Below are 17,221 nucleotides of genomic sequence, written 5' to 3' on the forward strand. Positions count from 1 at the left end.
GAACATGTTTGTACCTAGGTGATATGTGCTCTCATTTTCTTCTTAGGAGACAGAGAGGGTTACACTTTTTTTAAAATTCACAAATACCTGTTGTAGGTTCAACAGAAAAATATGGTTGGCCTTGTACTAAGTTGTAGACGATTCGAGCATGATAGCCAGTTGTAGGGTCATCAGCATCATTGGCTGTTACCTTAATGACAAATGTTCCTAAAGAGAAAAGATATATTAAGAGTAAATTTAGATTTGAGTTTTACTCAATAAAGAATTCCATTCAGTAAGAAAAGCAAAATGGCCACATTAAAGAAAATTATACTGTTCTTCATTTTTCAAATCACAAATTTTGTTATGAACAAATAAACAAAATATAGCTTTATAAATATGTCTCAGTCCCAAAAGGACTGAGAACTAAAAGCTTTCAGTCTCTAATTAATGAAATGAACTGTTACATAATACATTGACAATACTGTTTATGATATTTTCAGGATGCATGTTCACTCTAGGAACTTGAAAAATATCAAATATGTAAAAATGGCCTACAGATCAAAAAAGTAAATAATGTTGAAAAATTTGTAATCATTATTGAAATGAGCTTCAAAGACTATAATTTGAAGAAAAAAGTATGGATTAAAGTCTCTTTACTATGCCCAGTAATATTTTTAGTAAACATAGATGAAAAAACAGTATATTTCATGACAAATTCAAATTTAAACAATTAGTCATCCAAAAGGAACTCAAAGGAAAACTATAACCCAAGAAAATTAGCAACACATGAAAACATATGCAATAAATAATCTCACATAAGCAAAATAAGAGAAGGAAAACACACAAACAAACACACATGGGCATGCATGCACATGCGCGCATGTGCGCGTGCGCACACACACACACACACACACACACACACACACACACACACTATTTCCCCTACTAACAACAAAATAATGGGCAATTACTCATCATTATAATCTCTCAGTATCAATGGGCTCAATTCACAAATAAAAAGTAATGGGTTAATAGAATAGATATGAAAACAGCATCCATCCTGCTATATACAAGAAGCAAACCTCAAAATTAAAGATAAATGTTGTTTCAGAGTAAATTGATGAGAAAGACTTTTCAATCAAATGAACCTAAGAACCAAGCTGGTTTGACTAAGGTAATATCTAATAAAATAGATGTCAAATTTAATCAAAAGACAAGGAGAAAGATATTTAATACTTAATAAAGTAAAAATTGACCAGAATGATACCCCAATTCTTCACATTTATACCCAATAATATGCAAGTTAACAAAATCAGAAATAAAAACAAGTACATAGAAGAGACATCAAGGATATACAAAGAATCATTTTGTTATTCTTTAAAAATATATTATCCACAAAATTGGAAAATCTAAAAGAAATAAACATTTATCTCACCAGATAGCATCTACCATAGTTAATAGAAAATTAAAAATACAATTTCAATAAATCTATAATTTCCAAGGAAATAGAAGCACTCATTGAAATTCTCAAAACCAAAAAAGCCCAGGGTCAGATGCTTTTAGTGCAGAATTCTATCAAAATTTCAAAGAAAAGTTAATACCTATACTCCTTTAATTCTTAACAAAATAGACAAAGAAGCAACTTTGTTAAATTTATTTTATAAGGTGATAGTCACGCTGATACCCAAACCACACATAGAATCATCAAAGAGAATTATAGAACCATTTATATTATGAATATAGATGCAGAAATATTCAATAAAATACTCTTGAATGGAATCCAAAAAGATATTAAAAAGATCTTTTATGAACAAGTACATTTCATCATAGAGATGTAGGTATGATTCAAAACATAAAAACTTTCCAATGGCCGGGCGGTGGTGGCGCACGCCTTTAATCCCAGCACTCGGGAGGCAAAGGCAGGCGGATCTCTGTGAGTTCAAGACCAGCCTGGTCTACAAGAGCTAGTTCCAGGACAGGCTCTAGAAACTACAGGGAAACCCTGTCTCAAAAAACCAAAAAAAAAAAAAAAAAAAAAAAAAAAAAAAAAAAAAAAAAAAAAAAACCCTTCCAATGTATTTTACCACATAAACAAACTGAAAGACAAAAAAGATTATCTCATTTTATATACTGGAAAAAGCCTTTGACAAAATCAAAGATTCCTTCATGATAAAAGAATTAGAGAAATCTGGGATACATGGAACATATCTAAATATAATAAAGGCAAGATACAGCAAACCAATAGTCAACATCAAATTATATAGAGAAACTCAAAGTAACTCCAGTAAAATCAGGTACAAAACAAGTTGTCACCTTATTCCTTATCTATTAAATATAGTACTAGAAGTTGTGGATAGATCAATAGGATGACTTAAGGAGATCAAAAGGATAGAAATTAGAAAGGGATATGCCAAAGGAACTTGATTCACAAATGATATCGTAGTTTACAAAACCAACACCCCAAATGTTACTAGGGAACTCCTATAGTTTATAAATGCCTTCAGTGATGTAACTGAAAATAAAATGAACTAAAATATTCAGTTGTTCTCCTATATCTAAGAAAGAAATTTGAGAGACAACAGCCTTTATAATATCCACAAATATTACAAAATATTGTGGATTAAATTTATTCAAACAAGTAAAAAACCTGTATGAAAAGGATGCTAAGCCATTGAAAAAAGAAAAAGAATAAAATATAGCAAAATTAAAAGATATCCCATGCTCTTGGAGAGGTAGAAGTAACAGAGTAAAAATGACAGTCTTACCAAAAGCAATTGATACATTCAATGTAACACCACCAAAATCCCAACACAATTTTTCACAGACCTCAAAACACCAATACTCAAATTCATGGGGGAAAAGGACAGCTAAAAAGAATCCCGTACAACAGAGGAACTTCCAGAGGCATAACTATCTGTGATTTCAAACACTATTATAGACCTATAATAATATAAACAGCATGAAATTGGCATAAAAACAAAAGTATGAATCGATCGAATTGAATCAAAGATCCTGCCATAAATCCACTCTCATATGAACATCTGAATTTTGACAAAGAAATCAAAATTATTCAAAGAATAAATACTCAACTAATGTCATAACTGAAAGTTCTATATAGAATAGATCTGTATCTGCTACCATGCACAAAATTCAAGTCCAAGGGGATTAAAAACCTCAATATAAATCCTATTATACTTAACCTGATAGAAGAGAAAGTGTAAAGTGGCACAGAGGACTAATTCCTGATTATAACAGCAGTAGCACAGACAGTGAGACTAACAACTAATAAATTGTATCTTCTAAAATAGAAAAGCTTCTGTAAAGCAAAGGACATGATAGATAAGTCAAAGAATGGAAAAAGGGCTTCACCAACCCTACATCTGACAGATGGCTGATCTCAAAAATATAAAAAGAATTAAAAAAAACTAGACATCAAAATACCAAATATTTCAATTGAAAAATTGATATAGATCTAAAAAGAATTCTCAGCAGAAGAATCTCAAATAGCAAAAAGACATTTGAGGATTTGCTCAACATCCTTAGTCATCAAGGAATAGACAAACCATAACATCTCTGAGATACCATATTATACCTGTCTGAATGGGGCAGATCAAAAACACTGATTGTAGCTTTTGTTGTAGAAGATATGGAATAAGGTGAGTAAGGTAAACACTCCTCTAATGCTGGTGCAAGTGAAAAACCTGCACAGCCACTTCTAAAATAAGTTAGACACTTCCTTAGAAAATTAAGAACTAGTCTACCTCAAGACCCAGAGATACCACTCTTGGGCATATATGGAAAGGATGCTAAATCCCACCAAAAGGACACTTTCTCAAGTACTAATAAAAACCCAGAGTCAGATATTAGGAATTGAATGCTAAAAAATCTGAGAGGCAGAGCAACATGGCACTAGTGTATATCTCTGCAAAATCTTCACAACCAAGGTGGCAAGATCTTGTCTCTACCAATCCTCAGACTGAATGCTTTAAGCTCCTTTCTCTTTCTGCTTTATATTTCTCTATCCATCCATCCATATCCCTTCCTGTTTCCACCTCCCTAGCACTGGTATTCAAGGCATGTGACACCCAGATTCAGGGATTAAAGGTGTAAGCTACCATTGCATGGTTATGTTTTTTTCTTGGTGATGAGTGAGTCTGGATCAATCTTGTGTAGACCAGAGTGGCCATAAATTTGCAGAGAGTTGTCTGCCTCTGCCTCCTGATTTCTGGGATTAAAGGTATGTCTTAGCACTGCCTGGTCTCTATGGCTAATTCTTGTCTAGCTCTGCACTCTGATGTCTAGGCTAACTTTAGTTGTTAGAGCACAAAAAACATACCATCACATTTCTATTTTTGTCCAAAATAGAAATGGTTATAAGTAATATAAGAAAACTATGTAAAACAAATACAATAAATATGGAGCAATTCATAAAGCCCAAAATACATCAACAATGTCAAGCCCATAAATATTTGAGAATTTCAATGAAAGTACTCATTATCTGTCTTATTTTGTTGAGTCTTAAACGTCATAACTAATTCACTTTCTATTCCATATTGCATTACCAAAACTATCCTTTTATGTCTCTCAACCTCATACACTTTACGTTTCATTAGTAAATATCATTTTGGATCTGATGAAAAGAAAAACTATAAATGTAACTATAATTATAAAGTATTCAACTCCATCAGAGACCTGAGAAGGAAATAATATTTCCTAGGAAAGCAGGAAGTGCAAGCAAGCTACTTCCAAATAAATGTGAGAAATTACAACTGATGACCTGGAGGAATCTCAAGTCACATAAGACTGGAGCATCCATATTACATCTACTATCCTACCATATCTACTTTTCTATTTTGTTAAACTTGGCAAAGTTTGACAGTCATTTTCTTTTGGGTCCTGTTCATGCAATTTGGAGAACATACTGTCATCAGTCAAGGCAAGAGCGCTTTCTTGCCTAGTGGCTAGCTTTTGTCAAAAAGAAAGCAAACTGCCGGGCGGTGGTGGCGCACGCCTTTAATCCCAGCACTCGGGAGGCAGAGACAGGCGGATCTCTGTGAGTTCGAGGCCAGCCTGGTCTACAAGAGCAAGTTCCAGGCCAGGCTCTAAAAAAGCTGCAGAGAAACCCTGTCTCGAAAAACCAAAAAAAAAAAAAAAAAAAAAGAAAAGAAAAAAAGCAAACTTCATATGGAGTTTGTTTGATGCCATCATCTTCTCCAAAGTAGATTGTCATTGTCAGTAGCAGACAAGTCTTATTTTCATAAAAATACCTTATGTTATTAAAACACGTTGAGTGCCAAAATCTGTACATCTCTGAAGTGTTTGAAGGTGATCTGTCTATCTAAACTATAATTCTGTTTGACCTTTTAAGGATATCTAATATGACTACATGTTTGAATGTAATGGGTGACTAATTACTAAGCTGCATTCCATTATTTCCCTAAAGAGTTTATAATAATAGCTTTCAATAACTAGTAATTTGTATTACATTGTTAAATGAGCTGCATAGTTGCAATAGTTTGAACAAAAGTAGAAATGTATACAGAGTATTTTCTATCAAAATAACCTTAAATTTATATCAATATACAAAAATCCATGTTAATACAAAATACTTTCAATTAGTATCTGATTTTTTTGGTTTAAAGGTAGATTCAATTAACTACCTTTTATCCTATTTCTATATGTACCCTTTTTGTTTTCAGAGTAGATTCAATAACATACTCTTTTAAACTATTATGTCAATATCCCATTTTGGTTTACAAATCAAGAATCCTAATTCCAAAGTTCTCTGTTCAGCCTTTTTCCTGATCATTACCAGGAAACAATTGTTAACAAGCCACCCTAAACTATGATGAATACCCATAATCCAATGAACCCCAAACCATCCTCCTCACTTCTTGGAAAATTAGGTATCCTGTACTCAAATATAAAGAATAATTTTGGTAAATTGTCAAGTCCTGGGAGAGGTAGCTGTATGATTTGTTATCCAGTCTCTGTGTACTGTGAAAGTGCAGCACTTGTCTCAAGTTCTGGCTAGAGTAGTCTGTGAGGCTTAATCATTTTAGCTAGCCACCTCAAAATTGTCCTGAGCAGGTTTTAGTCCAAAGCAGGTAATTAGGTGGTATTTTTCAGCTCAGTGATATTATCACTCTTATGGGGGAATTCACTGTTATTGGTTTACTTCATCATATCAGAGCCTTCAAAGGTTACTGTTAGGCATGGTCATGATTTACTGCATAAAACTGATAGAGGCTCAAATCCAAAATCATGTACAGGAAGGTAGAAAAAGGCTGTTTCCAGAAGTATAGATAGAAAGATAGATAGATAGATGATATATATATATATATATATATATATATATAGAGAGAGAGAGAGAGAGAGAGAGAGAGAGAGAGCTTTGAGATAATATTTATACCTTAGGAAAAGGTTTAAAGGTCAAAATAAAACCAAAGATTTTATGACATTTGTGACAATAAAATAGTCCCTAAATTTTGTTTTTTATTCTGTTCCATATCAGGTGGCTTTTCTGACATGAGACAGAGATTTCAAATTTTACTTTAATAAGTATGCTTGGATTCAGAGCATAGGAGAGCCACACTCCAAATCCAAAGCTAGCTTTAATTTTTATTTACAAAAGACCATTTGCAATATTTGTCTGTAAAGAAAATCAGAAATAAACATTTGGGAAGATTTATGAAATTTTATCCTGTTTGTAATATGATATACCAATAGGCCAAACTACTCTTTTTCTTGGTATTTTTTTCTTGATGATTTGTGCTTTTTCTTCAGATTGCTTATTTGTCCAGTGGACTTCTGATTCATTAGCTGGATGACCATAATTTACTGAAAAGTCAGAAACAAAAACCTTCCCCAAACCAAAATTTGGTGAGGTTCATTTTGGCAACTTACATACAATCAAATGAAAATCATTTGCTGGTTTCATAGGTTTTATGTTTAGACCATGCTCTTGGATGAACTTTCATCTTTTCTTAATAAGAAATCTCTCTTGTTCAAATCTAGTAATTATAATTGGTGTAGGAGCCCTTCTGAATTTGTGTTGCTTTCATTGGTTGAATAAAGAAACTGCCTGGGCCTTTTGATAGGGCAGAACTTAGATAGGTGGGAAAGACAGCACTGAATGCTAGGAAGAAGGGTAGTATGGCAGGATGCCATGGTTCTCCTGCCTGAGTCAGATGCTGGTTAGAATCTTTCTCAGTAAGCCACAACCTCGGGGTATTTTACAGTTTATTATAAATGGGTTGAATCAAGATGTGAGAGTTAGCCAATAAGAGACTAGAGATATTGGCCAGGCAGTGATTTAATTAACACAATATCTGTGTGGTTTTGGAGGGTGTAAGCTAGGAGCATGGTGGGATGCAGCCTGATCATCTTACTACATATTATTTGCTTCATGTTTTTTCTTTTTATATTTATTTTTATTATTAAAAATTTCTACCTCCTCCCCTCCTCCCATATATCTCCTCCTCCCTTAACTCCCCTCCCCTTCCCTTGCCAGTCCAAGGAGCAGTCATGGTTCCCTGCCCTGTGGGAAGTCCAAGGACCAACCCACTCCATCTGGGTCCAGGAAGGTGCTCATCTAAACAGACTAGGCTCCCCAAAAGCCAGGACATGTGGTAGGATCAAAACCCAGTGCCATTGTTCTTGGCTTCTCAGTCAGCCTTCATTGTCCCACACGTTCAGAGAGTCTGGTTTGATCCCATTTTTTTAGTCCAGATCATGCTAGCCTTGGTGAGCTCCCATTAGACCAGCCCCAGAGTCTCAGTGGGTGGGTGGATTCCTCACAGTCCTGACTTCCTGGCTCATGTTCTCCCACCTTCAGCTCTTCATTTTGGCCTCGAGAGCTCAATCCTGCACTCCAGTGTGGGTCTCTGTCTCTTATCTCCCTCCATTGCCAGATGAAGCTTCTATGGTGATATGCAAGCTATTCATCAGTATGACTATAGGAAAGGGCCATTTCCAGCTCCCTCTCCTCAGCTGCCCAAGGAACTAGTTGTGAACATCTCCATGGATACCTGGGACACCATCTTGAGTGAAGTCTCTTGCTAACCCTAAAATGGCTTCCTTAAATAAGATATCTTCTTCCCTGCACGCCTATCCACCCTTCCTCAATCCCAAACATCCCATTCCTCCAGGGTCTTCCCATCCTCCCCTCCTCACTTTTCTATCCACATCTCCCCATCACCCCTTACCACCACCCCACACCCACCCCCAAGATCCCAATTTTTGCCTGACAATCTAGTCTACTTCCAATATCCAGGGGGATAACTACATGTTTTCCTTTGGATTCACCTTCTTATTTTAAGCTTCACTAGGATCTGGAATTATAGGCTAACTGACCTTTATTTATATCTAGAATACACTGATGAGTGAGTACATACCAAATTATCCTTTTGGATCTGCGTTACCTCACTCAGAATAGTGTTTTCTATTTCCATCCATTTGCATGCAAAGTTCAAGATGTCATTGTTTTTTACCACTGAGTAGTACTCTAATATGTATATATTCCGCACTTCTCCATCCATTCTTCCATTGAAGGACATGTAGGTTGTTTCCAGGATGTGGCTATTACAAATCATGCTGCTATGAACATAGTTGAACAAATGCTTTTGTAGTATGATAGGGCATCTCTTGGGTATATTCACAAGAGTTGTAATGCTGGATCTTGGGGTAGGTTGATCCCGAATTTACTGAGAAACAACCACACTAATTTCCAAAGTGGTTGCACAAGTTTTCATTCCCACCAACAGTGGATGAGTGTACCCCTTACACCACATCCTCTCCAGCAAAGGCTATCATTGATGATTTTGATTTTAGCCAATCTGAGAGGTGTAAGATGGTTATTGCAAAGTTGTTTTGATTTGCATTTCCCTGATTGCTAAGGATATTGAGCATGACCTTAAGTGTCTTTTGGCCATTTGAACTTCTTCTATTAAGAATTCTCTGTTCAGTTCAATGCCCCATTTTTAAATTAGGTTAATTAGCATTTTAAAGTCTAGTTTCTTGAGTTCTTTATATATTTTGGAGATCAGACCTTTGTCTTTTGTGGGGTTGGTGAAGATCTTCTCCCAGTCAGTAGGTAGCCCTTTTGTCTTGATGACAGTGTCCTTTGCTTTACAGAAGCTTCTCAGTTTCAGGAGGTCCCATTTATTCAATGTTGCCATCAAGGTCTGTGCTTCTGGGGTGGTACACAGGAAGTGGTCTCCTGTGCCCATGTGTTGTAGAGTACTTCCCACTTTCTCTTCTATAAGGTTCAGTGTGTTCAGATTAATATTGAGGTCTTTAACCCATTTGGACTTGAGTTTTATGCATGGTGATAGATATGGACCTATTTCCATTCTTCTACAGGTTGACATCCAGTTATGCCAGCACCATTTGTTGAAGATGCTTTCTTTCTTCCATTGCATTCTTTTAGCTCCTTTGTCAAAAATCAGGTGTTCATAGGTTTGTGGGTTAATATCCGGGTCTTCTATTCAATTCCATTGGTTGACTTCTCCGTTTTTATGCCAATACAAAGCTGTTTTCAATACTGTAGCTCTCTAATAGAGTTTGAAGTCAGGGATGGTAATGCCTCCAGAAGTTCCTTTATTGTATAAGATTGTTTTGGCTATCCTGTTTTTTTTTTTTGTTGTTTTTGTTTTCCATATAGACTTGATTATTGTTCTCTCAAGATCTGTGAAGAATTTTGATGTGATTTTACTGGGGATTGCATTGAATCTATAGATTGCTTTTGGTAGAATTGCCATTTTTACTATGTTGATCTTCCCAATCCAGAAGCAAGGGAGAGTTTCCCATTTTCTGATATCCTCATCATTTTTTTTTTCTTCAAAGTCTTAAAGTTCTTGTCAAATAGATCTTTCTCTTGTTTGGTTAGAGTTACTCCAAGATAATTTATGCTATTTGTGGCTATCGTGAAAGGTGATGCTTCTCTGATTTCCCTCTCTGCTTCCTTATCCTTTGTGTATAGGAGGGCAACTGACATTTTGGAGTTGATCTTGTATCCTGCCATGTTACTAAAGGTGTTTTTCAGCTGTAGGAGTTCTTTGGTGGAGTTTTGGGGGTCACTTATGTACACTATCATATCATCTGCAAATAACAAAAGTTTAACATCTTCCTATCGAATTCGAATCTCCTTGATCTCCTTATGCTGTCTTATTGTTATTCCAAGAACTTCAAGCACTATATTGAAGAGATATGGAGAGAGTGGAAAGCCTTTTCTTGTTCCTGATTTTAGTGGAATGGCTTTGAGTTTCTCTCCATTTAATTTGATGTTAGCTGTTGGCTTGCTGTAAATAGCTTTTAGGATATTTAGGTATGAACCTTGTATACCTATCCTCTCCAAGACCTTTATCATCAAAGGGTGTTGAATTTGGTCAAATGCTTTTTCAGCATCTAATAAAATAATCATATGGTTTTTCTTTCAGTTTATTTATATGATGGATTACATAGATAGATTTGAGTATGTTGAACCAGCCCTGCATTTGTGCAATGAAGCCTACATGATCATAATGGACAATTTCTCTAATATGTTCTTGGATTCTATTTGCCAGTATTTTATTGAGAATTTTTGCATTGATGTTCATGAGTGAGACTGGACTGTAATTCTCTTTCTTGGTTGAGTCTTTGTATGGTTTTGGTATCAGTGTAACTGTGGCTCCATAAAAGGAATTTGGCAATGACTCTTCTGTTTCTATATTGTGAAATACATTAAGGAGTATAGGTGTTAGCTCTTCTTTGAAGTTCTGGTAGAATTCTTCATTGAAACCATCTGGTCCTACGCTTTTTTTGATAGGGAGGTTTTTAATAACAGCTTCTAATTCTTCGCGGCTAACAGTTCTATTTAAATTGTTCACCTAATCTTGCTTCAACTTTGGTATATGGTACTTATCTAAAAAAAATCTCCATTTCTTTTACATTTTACAATTTTATCTAAAAAAAATCTCCATTTCTTTTACATTTTACAATTTTGTGGCATACACTCTTTGTAGTAAGATCTATTGATTCTCAGAATTTCCTCTGTGTCTGTGGTTATGTCCCCCTTTTCATTTCTGATCTTATTAATTTGTGTGTTCTTTCACTGCTGTTTGATTAGTTTGGATAGGCTTTTGTCAATCTTGTTGATTTTCTCCAAGAACGATCTTTTTGTTTTGCTGATTCTTTGGATTGTTTTCTGTGTTTCTGTTTTGTTGATTTTAGGCCTCAGTTTGATTATTTCCAGTTTTCTACTCATCCTAGTTGTGTCTGCTTCTTTTTTTACAGAGCTTTCAGGTGTGCTGCTAAGTCTCCAATGTGTGCTTTCTTCATTTTCTTTAAGTGGGTTCTTAGTGCTATGAACTTTACTCTTAGCCCTGCTTTTATAGTGTCCAATAAGTTTGAGTATGTTGTGTCTTTGTTTTCATTAAGTTCAAGGAAGACTTTGATTTCTTTCTTTACTTCTTCCTTGACCCAGGAGTGATTCAGTAGTTGACTGTTAAGTTTTCATGAGTTTGTAGGCTTTCTGGGGGTTGCATTGTTGTTGAAATCTAGCTTTAATCCATGGTGATCCAACAAGACACAGGTGGTTATTAATATTTTTTTGTATCTGTGAAAGTTTGCTTTGTTATTGAGTATATGCTCAATTTTCGAGAAGGTTCCATGAGCTGCAGAGAAGAAGGTATATTCTTTCCTATTTGGGTATAATGATATATAGATTTCCGTTAAGTTTATTTGGTTCATTACCTCCATTCTTTTATTTCTTTTAATTCTCTGTTAGGTTTCTGTCTGATTAACCTGTCCATTGGTGATAGAGGAGTGTTGAAGTCTCCTATTAGTGTGTTTGGTTTGATGGCTGCCTTTAGTTCTAGTAATGTTTCTTTTACATAAGTGGGTGCTTTTATATCAGGGGCATAGATATTCAGGCACTAGATATAACCCCATATAAGAAAATTGTAACTCTGTCATTATGGATTGTATAAAACTATTATCACCCATGATTTTTATGGAACTCTTTTTATCCAACAATTAATTTTATATCTGCAATAGAACCTTATATGCTTGTGGTATCTCATTACACAAAGAGTATTTTATGCTCTAATAATAATAAGAAAAATCCAGCAGGCAGGAGCTTCTTTGGTTTATTAGCCTGACTGCGGCAAGTTAGGCCCTCTCCGGAACTCCCTGGCCATCAAAGACACTGGATATTAGGACCAGAAAACACATCTGGGAGCTTGCACTCAGAAAAACTGTCCCTTCTACCTCCCCTCTTTGGGTTCATAACATCTCCAGCCTAGACCAAGCAGGGTGCTGGGACTGCTTAGGGAGTGCAATCAGCGGGCAGGAACTTCTTTGTTTCATTAGCCTGCCTGCGGCAAGGTAGGCCCTCTCCAGAACTCCCTGGCCAGCAAAGACACTGGACATTAAGACCAGAAGACAAATCTGGGAGGACCACAAGACACATCTAGGAGGACCAGAAGACACATCTGGGAGCAAAGACACCGGACACTAGCACCAGAAGACACGTCTGGGAGCAAAGACATAGGATTTTAAAACCGGAAGACACATCTGGGAGATGTCCCTTAGCTACAAGGAATCCCTGATTCAGTGATATGGAGTCCCATCTAGACGGCCTTCCCTAGTGTATTCAACTGTCCTAACCCTGTCCCAAGGCCACCTAACCAGAAGGGGGAGAGGTTGCCCTCAATGCAGGTCTGAGGAGCCCTTCAAGGGAGTGCGGTCTCCTTCAGATTGTGCTGCAAGGAATAGCTCCTGCCCTGGCACTGAGGAGATCCACCCAGATTCAGTCAGAGCAAGGATTGGAACAAGTCACCAAGTCTCTCCTAGCTCCATTTGAAGGAAGAGATGGGCAGGCACCAATGCAAGAACTCCTCCAACAACCCGAAAGGCAACATGACATCACCACAAGCCAGACATGAATTTCTTGCATATCACCATAGAACCTCCACCTGGCGATAGATGAAGAAAATGACTGAGCCCCATATTGGAGCACTGAACTGAGCTCCCAAAGTCCTGATGAGGAACAGGAGAGAGAACATGAGAAAGTCAGGACCGTGAGGGGTGTGTTCGCCCATGGATATGGTGGGACAGAACTAATGGGAGATCACCAACTCCAGTTGGAATGAGACTGATGGAACATGCTACCAAAGCGGACTCTGAATGTGGCCGACACTGGGGCCTGACTGAGAAGCCAAGGACAATGGCACTGGGCTTTGATTTTTCTGCATGGACAAGCTCTGTGGGAGCCTTCTCAGCTTGGTTGATCACCTTCCTGGACCTGGGGGGAGTTGGGATGACCTTGGTCTTAACATAGAGTAGGGAACCCTGATGGTTCCTTGGCCTGGAGAGGGAGGGAGGGGGAGAATGGGTGGAGGGGAGGAGAGGGAAGGGGGAGGAGGAGGGGAGGAGATGGAAATTTTTAAATATAAAAAAGTAAACAATGACAAAAATAAGAAAAATCAAAACACAAAAATATAAAAGAGTTATAAATTTTTTAAATGCACACCAATCATAAGAAGTTTAGCAACCTGTTACTAGGTCAGCATATATTTAAATTGTGTATTTATTTTTGAACCCTTAATTAAACACATGTGCTACAGTTTATTTCAGAATGATGACTGAGAGTCAAATCATGGGTTTCAATGTGACACCTTTATATTAATATGTAAGTATTATCTTGGTTTGAAATTTTTCAATATGCAATTAAAATATTTTCTGTATATTGTCGATATAAATTTTGTTCAGAGACAATTTTTTTTATTTTGATATAAGGCCTACTTTATAAAGGCTTGTCTGAAACTCTTGGTGTAGATGATCCTGTCCTTGAACTCATAGAGTTCTACCTGCTTTTGGCTACTTAGAGCTGGAACTAAAGTTTGGAACACAATATTCATCTGTGAGATTGCTATTTTAACAAACAGTTTTATTCACCTTGAATATATTGAGATATTTATTTCTGTGGTTTTTAACTCTAAACTAGCACATAAATATAAAACATTGGCTGTACCTAACATTAGTTATTTTTCTAAAAATGAAATAAGAAGAAATGAAAGAAGAGATTTTATAAATGATTAAATAATGAGACTCATTAGAGAAGCAATTATTTCACCAGAGGTCTGTTTATATATTAATATTGGGAAAAATTCATTAAAAGTGAGAATTTCACCTATTAGTAAGGATTAATGGGCATAATGATATTGTATGTTTACTTGAGAGACAATTCCTTAACATCTCAGAAATTGCAAGTAGCAATGGGAAACAGTTCCTTTTTGCACTTTCCACCTTTATTGTGTAAAGTATTTTCCAAACACTTTGTTTTTCTAACCACACCTATCTAAAAACAGGTCAGTGCTTGCATTTATTTGTTACCACTTTGATACATGTACCTTTAAAATTTGTAGACAATATCAGTAATGTGTGTCAAGTTTTGTGTAACAAAGTTAAATAGGAACAGAATAAAGCTCATTAAAACCCATAAATTTTAATTTATGTATAATTTTAAAATTCTGAGAATAAACATTTCAAATTTACCAAATTTAAAAAGAAAATATTTTCTGATAAATATTGTAATTATTAATATTTGTATATATTTTCAGTTCAATATATCAATTTTATCACAAATATGCTTGTATATTATTATATACTTTATAATATTAATAGTATTATTGAGCACTATTTTATGTACTTATCCAAAAACAGTAAACACAAAATATAAGATATTCAATTAACTATAATAGAATTCAGTATGACCATTTTATTTACATTTCAAAGTTGAAATGCTATTTTAGTCACTATTAATAAGTAAAGTCAACAGAGTCTCATTCATAAGTCACATTATACTTTGATAATAAAATCATCATGATAATATTGTAAGTAACAACAGGTGCTTACACATTTGTATACTGAAGGACTGGAATCTGCCTTTCTATAAAAGATTTGAAGAATTCTATTTATTTCATTAAGAACCTAGAAATAGGGATAAATAAGACTTTACTACTAGCCATTTGTATTTCATCTGTAATAGGAAACACATAAAATCAAATTTTAAAGGGTTTGCCTTTACAATATTCTTTTTGTTTGTACACATACATAATGTTTATGGAGTTTCAATAAGTTTTATTCAGAGTATAAAAACTATGTTTATTCATTATTTTGTTGATCATATAGTGTACCTAATTTGTTGAAAAAATATTTTAAAATAATATACAGAAAATTAATTTTCTGAATTTATATTATAAGTGGGAGTAAGGTCAATAGGGGTTTGCAAATGCTTCTTTGTAGAACTATGACTTACCTAGCTAAAAATAGTTTCCTGACAAATTATTATTTTAAATAATATTGTATTTTATGTGAGTGAGGTGTTAGCTATTTGGCTTGCACGTATACCTGTGTACTAATTGTGTACTTGGTACCTTTAGTAACCTGAAGAGTCTATGAGAGTCACTAGAATTGGATTTGCAAAGTGGGCTTATGGAAACAACAATGGTCTTGAAAAAGAGCAGTAAGTTCTTTCTACTGCTGAGCTATCCCTCTAGCTCTACATAATCTATTTTTATTTCTCTCTCTCTCTCTGCATTACATTTCGGATAAAAACTTACAGCAATCTTAAAAAGTGAAGATAGTCAAAATAAGTTGTTATTCAGGTCAATTCCAAAGTTAAACAAATAAATACAACTTCATAAACAAAATATTCCAGAAGTGTTGACTAATTAATAGCAATTTGCAATCTCTTGAGTCACTGTTTATCTTCATAGACAGTCATGGAGTCTCACTTACATATAAATTGATCACCTTTCAAATAAATCTCATGGGTAGTGTTGCACTTAATGTCCAGTTATTTATCATTTTGAACCTCAATTACTCTGCATTTGTGAATCTTATGAAATTTATTTATAGAAAGAAGAAAAATACATTGAAGTACAGCTGAAGATATGAGAACACGTGCGTGCACACACACACACAGACACAAACACACACACACACACACACACACACAATTTTAGCTCAATTCCATTTGAGAGTCCAAGCTTGAAAGAATTCATTTTATGTGTAGATGCAATCAATAATATACAACATTGTATAAAAAGAAGTGAGTGATTAATAAACACATTGTGTCTTAGAATTATTTACAATTTTTTTATAATAAGGAATACTAAGTATTATTACTAAGTTGCTATGTAACTAAATAACCAACTAGAAATTAATTTGCAATTTGTTTACACTTTTTGATAATGTATATAATGGTAATTTGCTATAGCAATCTAAGTCAAACTTTAGTTAAAAGTACCAAAAAAAGTAGTTGGCAATTGATTCTAATACAACAGATGTATTTAAGAAACGTGAACTAAAGCTTTGACAGTAACTGATGTCTAAATTAATGAAAAGTGAATATAGAAGCACTCCTCCTTGTAAAATGGCAACACAAAAACTGGGAGCAAGAACTATCTTCTAATAATGAATATAAAGATGAGTTAAAGGATAATTTAGCAATGTATTTACAAAAATAATTCACAACATGTAATAACTATATAGTTAGAAAAACAAATTAAAACTTGTATTTTCTTGATTGGGATTTCTTTCTGAATGCTATGAGTGTGTTTTCTTATGGAGGCTTAATAAAGAAGCTGCTTTGGGTCTATGGCAGGGAAGAATAAAGCCATGCAGGAATTCTGAACAGATTTATATAGAATAGGAGCAGTCAGAGAGATGCTGTGTAGCTCCCAAAGGAGACAGATGCCCTGGAGCTTTACGCATAGACACGAGCCTCTTGGTAAAATATAAAATAATAGGAATGGGTTAATTTAAGATGTACTAGTTAGTTAAAAAAGAAGCCTAAACTATTGGCCAGGCAATATTATAAGTAACATAGTTTTGGGTGATTATTCAGGACTGGATGGCCGAGAACGAATGAACAACCCCTTGCTACGAAAAGGCACCCATTCTGGGGTGACTACAATGACATAAAACCTGAGAGAGTTTGGGAACTCACACATACACATATGCATGCATAGCTTCATGGCTGCAGAATTTTCCCAGTTTGACTCTATTTGCTAGAAGCAATCAGAGGTATGATTCCTTTAAGAGAAGACTTCCTGACACATTGGTAGCAGTAAAAGCTGAGCAATATCTTTAAGAAAGCTTCCTGGCCGGGCGGTGGTGGCACACGCCTTTAATCCCAGCACTCGGGAGGCAGAGGCAGGCGGATCTCTGTGAGTTCGAGACCAGCCTGGTC

General features: G+C 35.2%; 1 protein-coding gene across 1 annotated transcript in view; it reads right to left on the reverse strand.

The window, feature by feature from the left end:
* Cdh19 (cadherin 19) overlaps positions 1-17,221 on the reverse strand; it is a 104,088-nt gene that overhangs the window by 73,505 nt on the left and 13,362 nt on the right. Inside the window, exon 3 of the mRNA XM_038349897.1 lies at positions 88-207. Coding sequence (XP_038205825.1) covers positions 88-207 — 120 coding nt within the window. The remainder of the gene's footprint in view (positions 1-87; positions 208-17,221) is intronic.

The sequence above is a fragment of the Arvicola amphibius genome, chromosome 12, assembly GCF_903992535.2.
Source record: "Arvicola amphibius chromosome 12, mArvAmp1.2, whole genome shotgun sequence".
Taxonomy (NCBI): domain Eukaryota; kingdom Metazoa; phylum Chordata; class Mammalia; order Rodentia; family Cricetidae; genus Arvicola; species Arvicola amphibius.